This window comes from Heterodontus francisci, chromosome 8 (assembly GCF_036365525.1).
Source record: "Heterodontus francisci isolate sHetFra1 chromosome 8, sHetFra1.hap1, whole genome shotgun sequence".
NCBI lineage: Eukaryota > Metazoa > Chordata > Chondrichthyes > Heterodontiformes > Heterodontidae > Heterodontus > Heterodontus francisci.
In genome coordinates this window covers 43,147,927-43,167,593 of record NC_090378.1, presented here as the reverse complement: position 1 = coordinate 43,167,593, position 19,667 = coordinate 43,147,927, and the positions used below count along the sequence as shown (strand labels likewise).

Below are 19,667 nucleotides of genomic sequence, written 5' to 3'. Positions count from 1 at the left end.
TTGGATTTAAAGGAATAATTTAAAGAAGACTTGCTAAAATTTGAAAATTTACATTTGCTTTTCATTTAAATTAACATCTTTGCTTCTCCACTGATTCCTCTGTATTGGCATCATCTTGCCTTGATTATCAGAGCTAGAGTACTCAGAAATGATGCAGCACAATGTAGAAATGGGTAAATATTGAATCTCAGTGCTCTCTGACTTCAGAGATGGCGCTTTATTAAAAAGAATAAGCTGCCCAAGCAGCTGAGTGTTCACTTTTTATGAGATTAGATCTTAGTTTGATTAAGATCTAGGTGTACTTTTGAAGTCAGAAATGGGGCTAACCATCCTGAACTTTATCATCCCACATAAGTTTCAATTGCTGGTAACTGGGGCAGAATAGTTTCTATAGTAGCGCCAATTAGGATGTGTGGGCAGATGTTGAAGAAACAAAATTAGTATAAGTGTGCAGATTTATTTACAAAATTAGCGATTAGTTTCAAGTGACATGATTATAAGCCTTACTTGGAAATTCCTTTTTTGCCAATTTTCTCCCCTTCCTAGTTTGAAGTTGTTTACTCTGGTTCAACAGTACCGCTCATCTTCTGCAATCTTGCTCAACGAGCCACATCTGAACCTTAAGTGTCCACGGACGATTGATCTCTAGGGGCATCACAGTAACACCGAATCTTATCCATGCTGAATTCAAGTGAACACTCTTCTAGCAAGTCTCACTGGATACTAATCCCTGCAAATTTTTCACACTCAAGTCCAGGCATACTAAGGCCAATTGTAGTATCCCTGTAATAAAAACAAGAATTGCTGGAAATACTCAGCAGGTCTGGCAGCATCTGTGGAGAGAGAAGCAGAGTTAACGTTTCAGATCAGTGACACATCATCAGAATAGCAGATGCTGCCAAGCCTGCTGAGTATTTCCAACATTTCTTGTTTTTATTTCAGATTTCCAGCATCTGCAGTATTTTGCTTTTATTGTAGTATCCCTATAATTGACCTGACAGATTTATTTGAGATCAGCTAATTTGGCACCGAAATCTACTGAGCTGTCAAGAAAATCATAGAATATCCTCTTTAAGAAGATACCTTGAATAAAATGTAATGCAATCACCTGCTAAATTTTCAACTTGTTTTTATTTACATTTTGGAAACCTGGGCTGAATTTTATCAGCATGCTGCGCTTTGCGACGGCACGCTGTGTAGGAGGTGGCCTTCCGACATGGAAATGCCACCACACAGCTCTGCGATATTACGCGCAAGGGCTGATTTAAATGGAGGGGGCAGAGTGGCTGCCCCTGATGATGTAGAGTGGGCGGCCGCTGTGTCCCCAGCAACAGCATCTGGCGCCACTGCGCAGATGCCATTTTTGAAGGGCTTCAAGCCCTTTGGTGACATTTAAATCCAGGAAATAAAAATAAAATTTTAATTCAACTTTAAATTCCGTCGCCCACCCGCAATGGGTAATCTATTTTTAAATTGCCCTCTTTTTTCCCCCCCCCCCCCCCCCAGAAAAAAGCATTTATATCCCAAACATTTCCCGCCCACCTGAAATTTGTTCCCTTTGACCCTCAACCCCTTCCTACCATCCCTACAACCAATAAAAAGTGTTTTCCCCTCTCCCCACAGCTCCACCCCCCCCCCCCCCCCCCCCCGATAATTTTATTCCTCCTCCCTCCCCAACAGTGTCTCGCCTTGGAACTCCAACGAAGTTCTGAAGGCGTGTGAGTTGTGGCCAGTTAGATGTAAAATTGGCATGAGACGGCCACCGTTGGTAGGTAAGTTAATTTGAATGTTAATTATCCTCATTTTGATATTTTAATGAAGGCCCTGTGGCTGCTCCAAGGCCTCAACGCCGCTGCTGATATCTGGTGGGGCCTTCTCGGTGTCGAGGTGGTCCGCTCCCACTAGCATTTTAAAGGCCTCCCCGCCACCACCCAGGGCGTCGAGGGGCTGATAAAATTCAGCCCTCTGTGTGAGACCACCAATTTATTGTTTCATAACAGTTTCATAACATGCCAATATCATCACCCTCTATAAGAACAAGGGTGACCACGGTGACTGCAACAACTATCGTGGAATCTCCCTGCCCAGCATAGTGGGGAAAGTCTTCGCTCGAGTCGTTTTAAACAGGCTCCAGAAGCTGGCTGAGCATGTCTACCCTAAGGCACAGTGTGGCTTTCGAGCAGGGAGATCCACGATTGACATGCTGTTCTCCCTTCGCCAGCTACAGTTGAAATGCTGCGAACAACAGATGCCCCTCTACGTTGCTGTCATTAATCTCACCAAAGCCTTTGACCTCGTTAGCAGAAGTGGTCTCTTCAGACTACTAGCAAAGCTACTAAGCATCATCACTTCATTCCATGACAATATGAAAGGCACAATTCAGCATAGCAGCGCCTCATCAGACCCCTTTCCTATCCTGAGTGGTGTGAAACAGAGCTGTGTTCTCGCACCTGCACTGTTTGGGATCATCTTCTCCCTGCTGCTCTCACACGCGTTCAAGTCTTAAGAAGGAATTTTCCTCCACACAAGATCAGATGGCAGGTTGTTCAACCTTGCCTGTCTAAGAGCGAAGACCAAAGTACAGAAGGTCCTCTTTGCTGACGATGCTGCATTAACATCCCACACAGAAGAGTGTCTGCAGAGACTCATCGACAGGTTTGCGGCTGCCTGCAACGAATTTGGCCTAACCATCAGCCTCAAGAAAACGAACATCATGGGGCAGGACGTCAGAAATGCTCCATCCATCAATATCGGCGACCACGCTCTGGAAGTGGTTCAAGAGTTCACCTACCTAGGCTCAACTATCACCACTAACCTGTCTCTCAATGCAGAAATCAACAAGCGCATGGGAAAGACGTCCGCTGCTATGTCTAGACTGGCCAAGAGAGTGTAGGAAAATAGCGCACTGACACGGAACACAAAAGTCCGAGTGTATCAAGCCCGTGTCCTCAGTACCTTGCTCTATGACAGCGAGGCCTGGACAACGTATGTCAGCCAAGAGCGACATCTCAATTCATTCCATCTTCGCTGCCTGCGGAGAATCCTTGGCATCAGGTGGCAGGACCATATCTCCAACGCAGAAGTCCTTGAGGCGGCCAACATCCCCAGCATATACACCCTACTGAGCCAGCAGCGCTTGAGATGGCTTGGCCATGTGAGCCGCATGGAAGATGGCAGGATCCCCAAGGACACATTGTACAGCGAGCTCGTCACTGGTATCAGACTCACCGGCTGTCCATGTCTCCGCTTTAAAGACGTCTGCAAACGCGACATGAAGTCCTGTGACATTGATCACAAGTCATAGGAGTCAGTTGCCAGTGATCGCCAGAGCTGGCGGACAGCCATAAAGGCGGGGCTGAAGAGTAGCGAGTCGAAGAGACTTAGCAGTTGGCAGGAAAAAATACAGAAGCACAAGGGGAGAGCCAACTGTGTAACAGCCCCGACAACCAATTTTATCTGCAGCACCTGTGGAAGAGTCTGTCACTCTAGAATTGGCCTTTATTGCCACTCCAGGCGCTGCTTCACAAAACACTGACCACCTCCAGGCACTTACCCATTGTCTCTCGAGACGAGGAGGCCAAAGAAGTCATAACAGTCTTGAAATAAGGTAACGTTCAACTTGATTATTTAGGGAAAAAATGCTAAATTATTTGAAAAACTGGCTTGAAGTAAAAACCAAAGGTACCTTTCAATATTCCTTTAATTTGGAGGGGTGGAGGAAGAGATGAACCTTTGCAAGCCAGGGATCAGTGGTCGCCAGTGAGGAGGAAGGCAAAACAATCTACATGGTTTAAAGATTGAGAGCCACAGTCTTTGGAGTTATTCATAAAGCAGATAAATTGTTCTAGTTTTGAGCTCCCCAAAGATAGTAACTCACTGCAAGATAGTTGGCAACTGAAATCCTGCAACACAAGCTTGTGTTAAACACTAGAAAGCTTGTTATAAAAGGATACGGCTGGACCCTATATTTACTCAGTTTCACATTTATTGTGCAGAGTAAAAGCATTACAAACATGTAGCTCTATACTCAGATCCGTCTCCCAGACCCAGTGAGTGTCTGCTTTTAAATGCTCAACTAAAACCCCAATTAATTCCCTTCGCCTGCATATAATCACACAATTAACACTTGCACTGTACATTATGTATATGGTTGCTATTTATAATGAGGTAATATCTGGGAAAATGCATTTTCTCATTCTCTGTCTCTTTCTTATTTTGTTTCCTCCTTGTATTATCTTTTTGTTGACCCTCAAACTAGGTTGTCAACTGACATGGTGGTCAAAAGACACCTACATGAGATACTTCGTATAAACACTTTTATTGATACTTAAATCACTTATGAAGCTACTCGTTATTTCACTTGTTAAACTACTTGTTACTTGTTACAATATATCACAAGACTCACGGCTTGAACTTAAATACTACCCGTTGCAAGGCGAGGTGATCAGTCTCCCTCCCAATGGGTTCTCTTCACTGAATCCCAGACTCAGGGTTCCCTTCCGCAATGGTTGTTCCCGCAGGTCTTCGCCGCAGAGGCTCCTAGCCTCCCCCTTTTATCCAGTTGCTCCCAGCATCGAGAATGTTCTTAGGCACGTACACCCATGACTTGGAGTCATCCGTTTGCTTAGTACTAGTTGCAAAGCAAAACAAAATACTGCTGGCCTTGTTCTTCTTATCCATCCTTGTCTAGCAACCTTTGCAACTGCAGCAGCCTCAGTCTCATTCAGAGCACATCATATCACACACTGCCTATTCAGCAGGCTGGGTTCATTAAACTGCAACTGCAGCTGTTTCACAGTCCTTGTCCTTGTGTAAGGATGGCTGTTTTTCCCTTTATGCTTTGCAGATGCTTAGTTGTTAGCCATCTGGCTACATTTTCTACTTTATTTGTGATTTCTTTACTTTATGTATAGTTTTAACTCCTTCAATTTTCCCTCTCTGCCTTGTTCCTTAATGATAAAACTAATTTTTGAATAATGATTTTTTTTTTAAGAAAAAGTCAAAGAAGTCTGCAGAAACACTTACATTTAAGAGACCAGAGGGAATGCACAGAGAAGTTTATGCTCTTCTGTATTCTGACAAAAAGTAAGTTAAAGCAAATTTTTAACAATTGTTCACATTTGAATGGTTTATTGGGAGTCTGCTCATAACTTCAACTCTTTTGTGTTATAGCAGCCCCCTGTGGCATCAATGGAGTATTGCAATATAATGTTACTTCATATTCCACTGTTGCTAGATTCTGCTGAAATTTTGAGTAGATCTTGTGCCTCAGAACAGTGGCGATTTCAGAATCTGCTTCTGAAGAAAGAAATAAAATGAAAATTAGGCAGGTTTTCACTAGCACACTGGTCACGTTTTCAGAAGAATAGTCCTTTCACCTTTATTGATACACTTATCACTACAAAGTCTGCTTAAATACTGTCCATAATCGGGTTGGGGATCTGTTAACCATGGTGGAAGGGAATTCTCAGCTGAGGAAAAAGGAAGTACGGTTTGGAAGGTGGCATAAAAATTGGGAGAATGGAATAGAGTCCTTAAAGAAACAGGACGTGTAATCAAGGTAGCTGTGGAAGTCAGTGAGTTTATAGTGGCTATTGTTGATAGCCTATCTCTAGAAATGGAGACTAAGAAGTCAAGGAAGGCAAGGGAAGTATTGGAGGTGGACCATGTGAAAGCGAGGGAAGGGTGGAAATTGGAAGCAAAGTTGCTGAAAAGTCAACATGGTTTTACAAAAGAAAAATAGTGATTGACAAATTTATTAGAGCTTTTTTAAGGATAGATAAAGGGGAACCAGTAGGTGTAGTATTCTTGGATTTCCAAAAGGCATTTGATAAGGTGCCACACAAAAGGTTAATAGGCAAGATAAGGGCTCATTGAGTTGGGGGTAAAGGCCTGCTTGGGTCTACAAAAAAGAAACCCGACCCGAGCCCAACCCGACCATCAGTTAACTTACCTTCTGTTTTTCACTTTGTTGCTGATGTGCACAAGCTTAAAAAACTGTAACAAAACCACATTTCTAGTCATAAAATTAAATTAACAGTAGAGCCACTTACCTGTGATAGAACGTATCCGACCCGAGCCCGAATGCTGGACCCGCAAGTGCAACCCGACACAGGTCGTTGGTTCCTGTCTGGTTCGGGTCGGGTAACAGGTCTTAGTTGGGGGTGATATATTGGCATGGATAGAGGATTGGTTAATGGACAGGAAGCAAAAGTAGCCATAAATGGGGCATTTTCAAGTTGGCAGGCTGTGACTTGGTGGAGTGATGCAAGGTTCAATGCTGGGGCCTCAACTATTTACAATCTATATTAATGACTTAGATGAAGAGACGGAAAGTAATGTATCTAAGATTGTTGATATAAAGGTAGGTATGTGAGGAGGACACAGGCTGCAAAGAGATATAGACAGGTTAAATGAGTAGGCAACACGGTGGTAGATGGAGTAGAATGTTTAATGTTATTCACTTTGGTAATAAGAATAGAAGAGCGGAGTATTTTTTAAAGGGCGTGAAACTTGTAAATGTTGATGTTCAGAGAGACTTGGGTCTGTTTGTATAAGGAACTCACAAAGTTAGCCTACAGGCAATTAGGAATGCAAATAGCATGTTGGCCTTTATTTCAAGGGGATTAGAGTACAAGAATAGAGAGGTCTTGTACAATTGTACAGGGCTTTGGGACCACACTTGGAATACTGTGTGGTTTTGGTCTCCATATTTAAAGAAGGATATACTTGCATTGGAGGCAGTGTAACGAAGGTTCCCTGGGAGGAGAGGGTGTCCTCTGATGAGAGGCTGAGTAAATTGGGCCTATATTCTCTAGAGTTTATAAGAATGAGTGGTGATCTCATTGAAACTTAGAAGATTCTGAAGGGACTTGACAGGTAGACATTGAGGGGTTGTTTCCACTGGCTGGGAAATCTAAAACACGGGCACAATCTCAGGGTGAGGGGCCAATCATTTAGGACTGAGATGAGAAATTTCTTCACTCGAAGGTTTGGAATTCTCTACCACAGAGGGTAGTGGATGCTGTATCATTGAATATATTTAAGGCTGGAATAGACAGATTTTTGGTGTCTCAGGGAATCTAGGCATATGAGGAGCAGGCAGGAAAGTGGAGTTGAAGCCCAAGATGAGCCATGATCATATTGAATGATGGAGCAGGCTCAACGAGCTGTATGGTCTACTGCTGCTCCGATTTCTTATGTTCTTATGAAATTTTCTGATTCTGGCTAAGAGCAGGAAACAGCATCGATACAGACAACAGCGTACAGTAAAAAAAGAGGTGAGAGAGGGGACCAGAATAGAACTGGAGCCAGGAATGTTCCACAGAGCCCATGTAAAGGCAGGCATAACTAGGACCTATAAGGGTTCCCATAGTAACACCTGTCATTTGGAGGAAGTGAGTTGAGTCAAAGGAGAAGTTGTTTGATGTGAGAACAAGTTCAGCTAGGAGGAAGAAGGTGGTAGGTAGTGGTGGATTGGGGGGTTTTGGGGCATCCGTTCAAGGAAGAAGTGGCGAGCCCACAGGCTATCCTGGTGGAGGATGGAGATATAGTGGGATTGGACCTCCCTGGTGAAAAGGAGACAGTTAATGCCAGGAAACTGTTAAAGTGACGTGCATCATAATAGGTAAATTATTTTTTTTTAAAAAACAAAGTCTGTTTCACAGTCCAATAACTCCCAGTGACAGATGTGATGACAGGTCAACAATATTTTGTTTCACATACATCTTTCACATTACACTACAGTCATTATGCTTTATTATGGTCACAGATAAACATGTTATTTTTCTTTTGATAATGCTTGCTTTTTTCCATCTTCGCTTGCTTTAGCAATGGGGGAGAAATTTTAACTCTTGCAAATACACTTCATAAACAATCAAAATATTTGCTACAACTAAAGCTCCACAAGTTATCTATAAAATAAAGTAAATTTGATTTACTGTTTGTTTTCAGATTCATTCATTTTCATAAGCTGTGTTTTTTAAAATAAAGCTTGAAACCACCTAAGCTGTTAATAGTAGCACTGTCCAATGATGGTGCCGTACCATCTTTTTATAAAGCTGTTTTTAAGGGGTTAAGCAGGGCAAATCTCTTTATTACACCTCGTCTGTGTTGTATTCAGTAAAGTCTGACAGTTACACAGCTATTGAGAAAAATATAGGTTTCTTTTGTTTCTCTTAACATCTGGCAGCTCTGATAATTCTGATTGGAGTTCTGCCACTCTCAAATGGTCTGTTATAAATGCAGTTTATTCTTTTTCCAACATTGATATTCAACCACATTCTGAAAATGCATGACATCTATTTTTGTCATCAAATCCAGTGGAGGTAGCATAGCACAACATTTACATCGAAATTAATGTTGCTTAATTTTCTCATGCAATTACATTCATGCTATTTTATTGCACTGAGTTTATAGGGCCAGTCTGTGACTGCATCTTTGCAATTTTAAGGTGGTGAAAATGTTGACAAGTTGCAAGAAGGTTGATGCTATTGTTAAGTAGATAAAATTGTTATTGCAGATGGTGCTAGAGTGACTGTAAAGTAGAAATTGTGTTTCTGGAAATATGATAGACAGAGATAAAGTAAAAAGACAATCCTGATTATTGAATTCAGTTTATGTTGTGTTACCTTCGTAAAAAATGTTTCAAAGTTAAGTATTTTACTTTTGAGGGAAACTGTGTGTAGGACTTCATGGCCTTCCTGGTTCCAGACAATCTAACCTTTTTATGAGAATTATTTTTAAAATAATATGTTCTTTATGTAATGACAGAGCCACTGATACTTGCACTGCCTGTTGGTTATTTTTCCATGTTTTTTATTATAAGAACTAAATGATAGGAAAACAGTATTTGATGTAGTACATGGGTCTTTTTGATGAAACATACAATGTGAGGAGGAAACCCACCTTAACTATTATGATGGGCCAATTCATTGATAAAAGTAGATAAAACTGTTGGCAATTGTAAAAAAAAAAATTAAATTAGAAAGGGATGTGGATCTACAGGTACCATTATTAATCTGTATCATAAAATCTTACTGCACAGAAGGAGGCCATTCAGCCCATTATACCTATGCTGACTCTTTGAAAGAGTTATCCAATTAGTTCCATGTCCATGCTCTTTCCCCATTGCTCTGCAAATTTGTCCTTTTCAAGTATGTATCCAATTACCTTATTGAATCTGCTTCCACCACCCTTTCAGGTAGTGCTGTCTAGATCGTAACAATGTGTTACACGCAAAAAAAGAAAATTCTCTTTACCCCATGCGTTTATTTGCCAATTATCTGAAATCTGTTTCCTCTGGTTACTGACCTGCCTGCCAGTGCAGACAGTTTCTCCCTAACTATCAAAACCCCTCATAATTTTGAACATGTCTATTAAATCTCCCCTTAACCTTAATACAAAAGGAAAATAATGCGGATGTTGGAAATCTGAAATAAAAACAAAGTTCTCAACACTCAGGTCTGGCAGCATCTGTGGAGAGAGAAACAGTTAATGTTTCAGGTTTGTGACTTTGCATCAGCAGGGCTACAGAGATCGAGCGGGGGAGTGGGACTGACTGGATTGCTCCGCAGAGAGCTGGCATGGACTCAATGGGCCAAATGGCCTTCTCTGTCATGTATGACGCGGAGTCTGAACATTTCACCAATCTATGGTTTCCTGAGATCTACTACTATCCTCCTCTCTGTTTACTACATTTCCAAGCTTTGTGCCATTTGCAGATTTTGAAATTTTGCCCCTTAAGCCCAAGTCCAAGTTGTTAATATGTATGAAAAAGAGCAGTGGTCCTAATACAGACCCTGGGGGACATGACAGTATGCTCCATGGCAGTATGCTTCCGTCAAGTCTGATAAACACCACTATACTCTGGCCAAGAGACAGAAAACAATTTTGTACACATCCTGCCACTGCACCTTCAATTTTGCTAACCAATCTGTTATGTAACACCTTATCAAATGCCTTCTGAAAGTCTATATTCTATACACGTCCAAGAATTCCTCTGTTAGTCTGATTTTTGGTTTTATTTTATTATTAGGGCTTCACTATCCTGAGGCTGCAGCCTTTGATCTTCGCTGCCAACCACCCCCACCACCGGCCTTTTCGATCCCTCCTAGCCTCTCAATCTGCCTAGCCGCAGTCGGGAAACGGAGACAAGAAATGTTAATTAGGTCCTGCCATTATATTTGGCAGGACCTGAGGGAAACCTGAACACAAAACTGTCCTCCTGCTGCCTCCCTGTAAATATTGGGCCATTGCCTCTTCTCTCGAACCCCAAGAATGTCAACATTAAAAAGTTGATTTTTAAGAGGAAAGTCTCCAAGGATTGAAAGCTTTTGTTTTCCTATCTGTTTTAAAATACTGTTTAATTTCATTCTGGAACTGCTGTAATACATCTCACTTTATTATAGAAAAGTGAGATGTACTTATTTAAGAAGCTTTCTACACACAATGAAGTTCTGTAATGCAACATAAATTGTACTTTGCAAATAAGGGAAAATAGGTCAGCATCTATCACAACCCTGTAGCAACAATATTAACTTTTGTGGAGACCAATGGTTCCCTAAAGGATCTGAGGGAAAATTTGTGTATTAATTATTCTAGAATGCTTTCTGATCAATTTCCAAGTACTTGATGACAGATTGACATTGACAGAGACTTGGGAAAGGTACAGGATTACTGTTTGCTGTGGGTTGGGAAGGTGGTTGGGGTGGGGGGCAGTTGGAGACAGTTGTTTTTGGAAATAGTACAACAAACCCAGTGGTTTGCAATGAAGGACCAAATACCATTAAGTCTTGTTTCAAGAACACAGTTAAGAGATTTTTTAGCAGTCAAAATTCTGAAGCTTACATGACTAATGTTACTGTACATTTCCTTTTATTTGTGTCCTCACACCATTTAGTCCCTTGCTCCATCTTTCAGTATTTTTGCACATGTAGTTTATCTTGTGGCCACAGGATGGTGATACTGAGTTGTTTTTCCACATATTTATTAGGATTCTTAAAAGAACAATCTGCTTTTTTTGATTTTACTGATGCTTGCTAGATATTTACAATTTTTAATCTATGCTGGAGCTTCAACTATTTGCAATCTATATTAATGACTTAGATGAAAGGACTGAGTGTATTGTAGCCAAATTTGCTGATGTTACAAAGATATGTGGGAAAGCAAGTTGTGAGGAGGGCACAAAGAGTCTGCAAAGGGATATAGATAGGTTAAGTGAGTGGGCAAAAATTTGGCAGATGGAGTATAATGCCAAAACATGTGAGGTTATCCATTTTGGTAGGAAGAATAGAAAATCAAAATATTATTTAAGTGGAGATAGACTACACAGTGCTGCATTCAGAGGGATCTGGGTGTCCTTGCATAGATCATAAATAGTTGAGGACCGAGCACTGATCCCTGTGGCAATCCAGGCGTTAGTTTGCCAACCTGAAAATGCCCCATTTATCTCGACTCTGTTTCCTGTTAGTTAGCCAATCCTCTATCTGTGCTAATATATTATCCCAACACCATGAGCTCTTATCTTGTGTTGTAACCTTATGTGGCACCTTATCAAATGCCTTTTGGAAACCAAATACGCTTTGGGCTGAATTTTGTTTTCCTGCCGCCGGGAGCGGTGGCAATGTAAAAAGTGCTGACTGGCACGCACAGTTTGCGTGCTGCCACGCCGCTGTGATTTTGAGTCCAGCGGCTCGTTCGAATGTGCAGGGCGGACGCCTCACCCCAATCAGGTGGCGGGGATAGCCTTGGCGATGCCGTGAACAGCATCAACAATCTCTATGCAGGTGCTGGTGCCCTTTTTAAAGGGCTGCCAGCCCTGCGTAGATAATGCAGTGTTGCCTCCCGTTTCTTCTCCCCACCCCCCGCCCACTACACTGAAAATACATATTTGCCCCATCCCACCCCCCCCCCCCCCCCCCCGCCACTCTAAAATTGCTGAGTTGATCCCTTCTCCCCCCCGTCTTCACTACATTAAAATTGCAGAGTTCACCCCAACCCCACAACTACACTACAAATGCTGAGATCCCCCCTTCCCTATCTCAGAGGCGCCAGCTTTCCCTCGACGGGCAAGTAAAGATGTGTGATTGCCGCCTGTTGCGCTGAAGATCCAGAACAGCAGGTAAGATCGCGAGGAATTCCATTTAAATGAATACATAATATTACTTTAAATATTTAAACCAGGGTCCCGTCGCAGAGCAGCAGAAGGGCTGCCAAGGAGCTTCACTGCCATCGGGAGGATTGGCCTGGCAATCACAGTGTTGGGTTCTGTGGCAGGCTGCTGCTGCTCTGATCTACCGCACCCCCCCCCCCGCGCCACAAAGCCTGATGTTGTGAGGTGAACAAAATCCAGCCCTACATCTATTGGTTCCCCTTTATCCACCCTGCTTGTTAGATCCTCAAAGAACATGAAAAAATTTGTCAAACACAATTTCCCTTTCATAAAATCATGCTGACTGCCTGATTGCATTATGATTTTGTAAACGTCCGGCTACTACTTCCTTAATAATGGATTATTATAATAAATGCTGGCCTGGGCAGCGTCACCCACATCCCATGAATGAATTAAAAAAAAAAGTCCTCCTCTATGCTTGTTTCTGCCATGTATTCTCTTTCTTGTTTGCAGAGGGAAATGAGTCAGTGCATGAAAGGGCAGGTACAAATAGTGTATTGAGGCTAATCAGACTGACCATGAAGGAAAGCTTGAGGCAGGCAGAGATTCTGATTAAGACCCACTGTTTGAATGATTTCTACAGGTTCTAGTGTTCTTTGGCTGACACATAATGATTAAGGACTGTTGCAAACAAAATACTGGATGGTTGGGAATCTAATGCAGTTGAGCCCAGATAAACTGCAACTAGGTTACCATTTGCAGTCGTACTGAGGTATATGTTATCTCTAAGACGTTTCGCTGTTTTCCAACATTTTATACTTTTAGTAAGCTTGGGTGTATATAAACAGAACAAGTTATTTATTGAAACAAAATACTGCAGGCACTGGAAATCTGAAATAAAAACAAAGTGCTGGAAATACTCAGCAAGTCAGGCAGTGTCTGGAGAGAGAAGCAGAGTTAACGTTTCGGGTCTGTGACCTTTCATCAGAACTGGCAAAAGTTAGAAAAGAATTAGGTTTTAAGCAAGTGAAATGGGTGGGGGGGGGGGGGCGGGGTGGTGGTTGGTGGGGAAGAGAACAAAAGAGGTGTGTGATAGGGCTGTTCTCTTCCCCACCAACCACCACCGCCCCCCCCCCCCCCACCCCCCCACCCACTTCACTTGCTTAAAACCTAATTCTTTTCTAACCTTTGCCAGTTCTGATGAAAGGTCACAGACCAGAAACGTTAACTCTACTTCTCTCTCCATAGATGCTGCCTGACCCGCTGGGTATTTCCAGCACTTTCTGTTTTTATAACTTATTTATTGACGTAGGTAGTGAAACAGTAATGGTACTGGAATATGAAACATTTTCTTTCTTTTTTATATTTGTGACATAACCAAACGACAATTCTGTGCCCAACTTTCCCGCAACTCCATATTTACATCTCTCCAAGCGGGTCCTTGTCACAGCACCAAACCAGCCCTAATCAAAGTCACAGATGACATGCTGTATGACTATGGTGCATTATCCTCTCTGCATGGTCAACCACACCATCCTTCTCCAATGCCAATCCTTTATTGTCCAGCTTACTGGGACTGCCCCTGATTAATTTCACTCTTCGATATCCAATTGTAGTCATTAGCTTTGAAGGCCCCGAATGTTCAGGCCTTGGCCTCCTCCTCTTCCTCATCTACATGCTGCCACTTGGTGACATTTTCCAGAGACGTGGGTTTAGGTTCTACTTGTAGGCTGATGACACCCAACTGTACCTCTTCACCACTCCTTGACACCTCCACTGCCTCTATGTTGTCACATTTATGGTCATCAACAATCTGGCAATGAAAGGTGACATAGCAAAATTGAATGGAAATTGTTAACAAATCAATTTACAATCGGAAAGTTGACACAAAGGTCTGACCAAAAATTGTAACAACTGAATGTAAGGAAGTTGGCATCCTATGTAAGATTTTTAATAAAATTCTTTGTAGATAAATGTTTGAATGTGCTCGTTAACTACAGTTTAAAATATTTCTTTGTATGTTTTGAAAAGGGATGCTCCTCCATTGCTTCCAAGTGACACAACACAAGGGTACAGGACTGTTAAAGCGAAGCTGGGGTGCAAAAAGGTCCGACCATGGAAGTGGATGCCTTTCACGAACCCAGCCAGGAAGGATGGTGCAATATTTTTCCATTGGAGACGTCTGGCAGATGAAGGCAAAGACTACCCTTTTGCTAGATTTAATAAGGTAGAACACTAATGTTGGCAAAAATTGATAAAATAAATCATAGTCCCTCTTTTGGGGGAGCAGAAAGATAGGGGAAACAGTATAGTTATCCCTTAAATTATTAGAAAAAAGATGCTATGCTATAAGGTCATAATTTTTCCTGAAAATTTTGCCAGATTGTCTAACTAGATTTGTTAAAAAATTAGGAATGCTAAGATTTGCTGTCTCTTGTATTCTAGTTTATTACGTGCTTGTCTGGACTGTAGTGTTGAAACAAACTGGAACCACCTTTGGCCCTTTTGGTATGGTATTTTGTGAAATTGGTGCATTAATTGTGCTGCTGCAGTTTCACACTAGCTGTTGTGATTGTAAGTAGCATCAGTAAAGATCTTGCACAGCTGCTGCAGACATTTGAGAGATGGTATAAAAATGAGCCTTCCTTTTGCCCATCAATGGGAGAACAGAATTAATTGAAGTCAGTAACAATTCTTCAAATTATATCATATTGTTTTGTCAAAAAAACTTCCAAATAAAAGCAAAGTAAATTTCTTTGTGGTTCTGCAGACTGTTCAGGTGCCTGTATACTCAGAGCAAGAATACCAGATGTATCTACACGATGATGGATGGACCAAAGCAGAAACAGACCATCTCTTTGACCTCTGCAAGCGCTTTGATCTCCGGTTCATTGTCATCCATGACCGCTATGACCACCAGCAGTTCAGGGTGAGTAGAGGTAAAATGAATAAATAAAAATAACCCTCATGAATGCTAGATTATCTGGACAGCTGTGAGAATTTGAATGTGTATATGTCTTTTCTACTGAGCAAGTACAATAAAATAGCAACATTTTTCTCATTTATTTCATAGACCTTTATATTAACACTAACTGTCCAGAATGTAGGTGTTCTGTATTTCTTTAATGATTCATTCTGTTACTAACAATTACTATGTTGTTTTAAGTTTTCTGTCCTCCACATTATATGCTATTCCTTGACTGAGCATTTGGTCAGATGACCTCCATCAAGATCCCAGCCGATGCTGAATTAACCATTAGGAGGCAGAGAAAAATCGTAGGACTTGACTTGACTTTCTGATTTTTATATAAATATAATTTATTTCCTACTTCCGGGTGGAGATTTGCAACCACTTCTCGGATGTGCTGTTTTAGGTCTGGAACATAGATGTAACCCATCATTCTGTAGCACAAGTTGTGTTTACTGTCTTAGTATAAAATTATTAAAGTTGGAGAAAGCCACCCGAAAAGCTTGTTTATCAAAAATTCATGAACTTTTGAAACATTGTGGAATAAGAAATATATCTGTAACTGTAAGTTGACTGAATTTTTCACAAACCTAGTCTCTGAAACTGCTTGAGCAAGGGAGGGCGGTTGGACAATGAACTGCCAGCATTGGGGCCAGAATTTGGAACAGAATACTAGATTCACGGGAATTTCAATCCCTTCGGAAATCCTTGCCTTTTCACCTGCAGACGCATAAGGGTTGTCTGTATTACAGTGGCCTGTAAATTAGGAAAATATGTCATGCAATGTGTTTTCCTATTTTATGTCCTAAGTAGTGCTGTATGTCGGTAATACTAGAGGGTCATAAGAAAACAACCATACTTTTGGAAAGAGAGTTTTTGGTAGTTCTCCAGCCTGTGGCCCTGCTGATACTGCAGCAGAGTATCTCAATTAAATTTCTTCCATGCCCCACTGATAGTCAGGCAGGAACTCTATATGCACTGGGGATAACATGGGCACCCACCAAGAATATTCAAAGTAGCTTGTCCCTGGAATTTTTGATGGAACCAAGGACACTGAAATAGACAGGCAAAAGTTCTGCTTCACCCCAGATTTACCCTCTGCCTAGTCCTGATCCGGAATTTTTGGGTTCTAATATTTTGGGAGAAAATGGGTACAGCATGTTGGAACAGTAACGGACAATGTTATCGGATGGTGGGGCACAGATTTGATTTCTCTCACATGTTTATTTCCTGATCTCAGCTGCATTACTGTAGGGAGGCACCAAACAATGGCCATTTGGTTTCTCATTGGACAAGGGAGAAAAAGGACTTGAGAAAAACCTTTTCTATATCTCCTAATAGCTAGCCTAAAATGGCATTGAGCTAGTTCTGTTAGTAGATCCTCCACCCTCAGCAGTCAACGTTTGGCCAGGAAGATCATGGAAAGGAGGAAAACATAAAAGGAAATTGAATAATAACTAAATATTCCAGATATACAGTTAAAGATTCATTTATGAAGTGTAAGGTGTATATTATGTGTTGGAATATTTAAATTAATTTTTGGGAAAACATACACTGTTAAATCAGTTAAGTGTCAGCCTTGGCTCAGTGATGATTTTCATCTATGAGTCAGAAGCACTACTTCAGTGACTTGAGCACATAATCCAGACTCGCCCTTCAGTAAAGCATTGTTCGAGGTGCTAACTTTGAGTTGCATCGTTAAACTGAGGTCCCATCTGTCATCTCGGGTGGAGATAAAAGATGTTATGGCACTATTTGATGAAAATCAGGCAGGTTCTCCTGATGTCTGGCCAACATTTATCCACCAACCAACATCACAAAAAAAACTGCAGATTATTTGGCCATTTACGTCATTTGCTATTTGTGGGACCTTGATGTACACAAATTGACTCCCATATTTCAAAAATACTTGAAGTCTTTGAGATGTCCTGAGCTCATGAAAGGCACTATAAAAATGCAAGTTCTTTCTTTATTCTAGTGCAGTTATTCTTTTTACAAATTTTTCTTTGTGAATTTTGTTTTACAGTTGTATTTAATATAGCCAATACAGCTACATTTGATTGAGGTCTGAGAAGCCTAAAGAAAATGCACACTTTTGAAAACTGGTTACAGTTTTGTCTTGGTAAGAAGTCCATTCCCCACCCCCACCAAATTCAGCCAAAACCAGTTACATAGTAACATTCCAGATACACAGTGCAGACCCCCCAAAACATATTGTTTCAGACGAGTGCTAGGGATGAACACAGTACAATGAACTTCTATTAAACACATATATTATTGCAGACAGACTAAATTTGGAAACCCAAACTGTAGAGTTCAATAGTAAATCTATTGCTTACAATAGATACTAATGCAGTTTTAATCGAACACTTAGCATCCGTTGTAAGCAATTTGTATGGATTCAGCTGTTTCTAATTTCTGGGACTTGGTGATGCTAAATTGTACCAGGTCAGCTGAATAGGAGCTGTAAATGACTGAAATAAAAACAAGAAATGCTGGAACCACTCAACAGGTCTGGCAGCATCTGTCAGATGCTGCCAGACCTGCTGAGTGGTTCCAGCATTTCTTGTTTTTATTTCAGATTTCCAGCATCCGCAGTATTTTGCTTTTATTTTACTGTAAATGACTGAGTTGTTTTGTGCTAGATCAGTTGAGCAGCAGGACTCGGTCTTAGCTATAGTACACTAGGATCTTCCAGGTTACCAACATTGATTCCGAATTCCAGTACTGGTTCAACTCAGCTGAGCTAGCTCCCTATAGCTTAGCAACCGTATGTCAAATGGACACTTAAAATTGAGTGCTGGGAACAGCTGGAGTATCCACTGTAGCTGTTGTATGTGCACCTCCAAAAGATAACATTGGTGCCTAAAAGCAGATTCTAGCACTCCAGCTTTAATTTTTTTGTGTTAACTTGCCTTGTTGTTAGCTGCTTTTAGTGGACAAAGCATCTATTATCGGATTAGCTTGTTATTAGCAGTTCATGCTGTATACCTTTATCGGATATTTTTGTATTTTGTTTTGTTTTGTAATTAAATGCATCTCTCACTATCCTGGTATGGCTCAAAAGGTCCTCAACCTTTTAGCTATGTTTATATGTCTTTATTTTATTTTATTTATTTAGAGATACAGCACTGAAACAGGCCCTTCAGCCCACCAAGTCTGTGCCGACCAACAACTACCCATTTTTATACTAATCCTACATTAACCCCATATTCCCTACCACATCCCCACCATTCTCCTACCACCACTAGGGGCAATTTACAATGGCCAATTTACCTATCAACCTGCAAGTCTTTGGCTGTGGGAGGAAACCAGAGCACCCGGCGGAAACCCACGCGGTCACAGGGAGAACTTGCAAACTCCGCACAGCACAGGCAGTACCCAGAATTGAACCCGGGATCGCTAACTTCAGGTATAATAAAGCAGGGTTCAGCATCAGCTGGTGCCCATATACCCCGACCAACCAGATGGTGTTTATTAACGTAAAGTCACTGAGGCACTTGCATAATGGGCAGATTTCTTCCTCCACAGCTACTTGATAAAATGGAGATGTTCTTGCTATTGTAGCAAGAAAGACTCAAAACAGTAATGGGGGAATCAGGGTCTATAGCTTTGAAACTGAACGCTTAGTTATTGTCAGAATGGTGTAATGACTCTGTTACAAATTTTGGATCTGTCATAGATATTCTCAATGAACAGTTGGTTAGTTTCAACGATCACTCGCAAATGGGGACCCGTGTCCCTCACAATGAAAAGTTTACTTTCCCCATCCAGTATCTGGATGTACAATAGCATAACCCAGCAGATGTAATAAGAGACCCTCTCTTTGTTATATAAACTAGATATTGTGATCCTTGTACATTTCCTCACGCACAGTTCCCCAAGTGAATTGCTTAACACTGGTGAGCTGCCTCTGTAAACCGCTGCAGTTCATGTGGTGTTAGTACCCAACAGTGCTGCTTGGAAGGGCATTCCAGGATTTTGACCCAGTGACAGTGAAGTAATGGTAGTAGAGTTCCACATCAGGATGGTGTGTGGCTCGACGGGGAACTTGCAGGTGGTGGTGTTCCCATGCGCCTGTTGTCCTTGTCTTTCTGGGTGGTAGTGGTCGTGGGTTTGGAATGTGCTGACAAAGGAGCCTTGGTGAGTTGCTGTAGAGCATCTTGTATATGGTACACATTGCTGCCACTGTGCATCGGTGTTGGAGGGAGTGAATGTTTCAGGTGCTGGATGGGATGCCAATCAAGCGGGCTGCTTTGTACTGGATGGCGTTGAGCTTCTCGAGTATTGTTGGAGCTGCACTCATCCAGGCAGGTGGGGAAGATTCCATCACACTCCTGACTTATGCCTTGTAGATGGTGCACATCCTTTGGGGAGTCAGGAGGTGAGTTACTCGCTGGAGAATTCGCAGACTTTGACCTTATCTTGTAGCAACAGTATTTATATGGCTGGTCCAGTTCAGTTTCTGGTCAGTGGTAATCCCCAGGTTTTGATGGTGGGGGATTCGGCGATGGTAATGGCATTGAATGTCAAGGTGAGGTGGTTAGATTCTCCCTTGTTGGAGATGGCCATTGCTTAGCATTTGTG

General features: G+C 41.6%; 1 protein-coding gene across 2 annotated transcripts in view; it reads left to right on the top strand.

The window, feature by feature from the left end:
- The window catches only part of dmap1 (DNA methyltransferase 1 associated protein 1), a 71,088-nt gene that overhangs the window by 8,265 nt on the left and 43,156 nt on the right, over positions 1-19,667 (top strand). For both annotated transcript variants that reach the window (XM_068037018.1, XM_068037019.1), the window contains 3 exons: positions 4,994-5,085; positions 14,144-14,339; positions 14,883-15,041. In XM_068037018.1, coding sequence (XP_067893119.1) covers positions 4,994-5,085; positions 14,144-14,339; positions 14,883-15,041 — 447 coding nt within the window. The remainder of the gene's footprint in view (positions 1-4,993; positions 5,086-14,143; positions 14,340-14,882; positions 15,042-19,667) is intronic.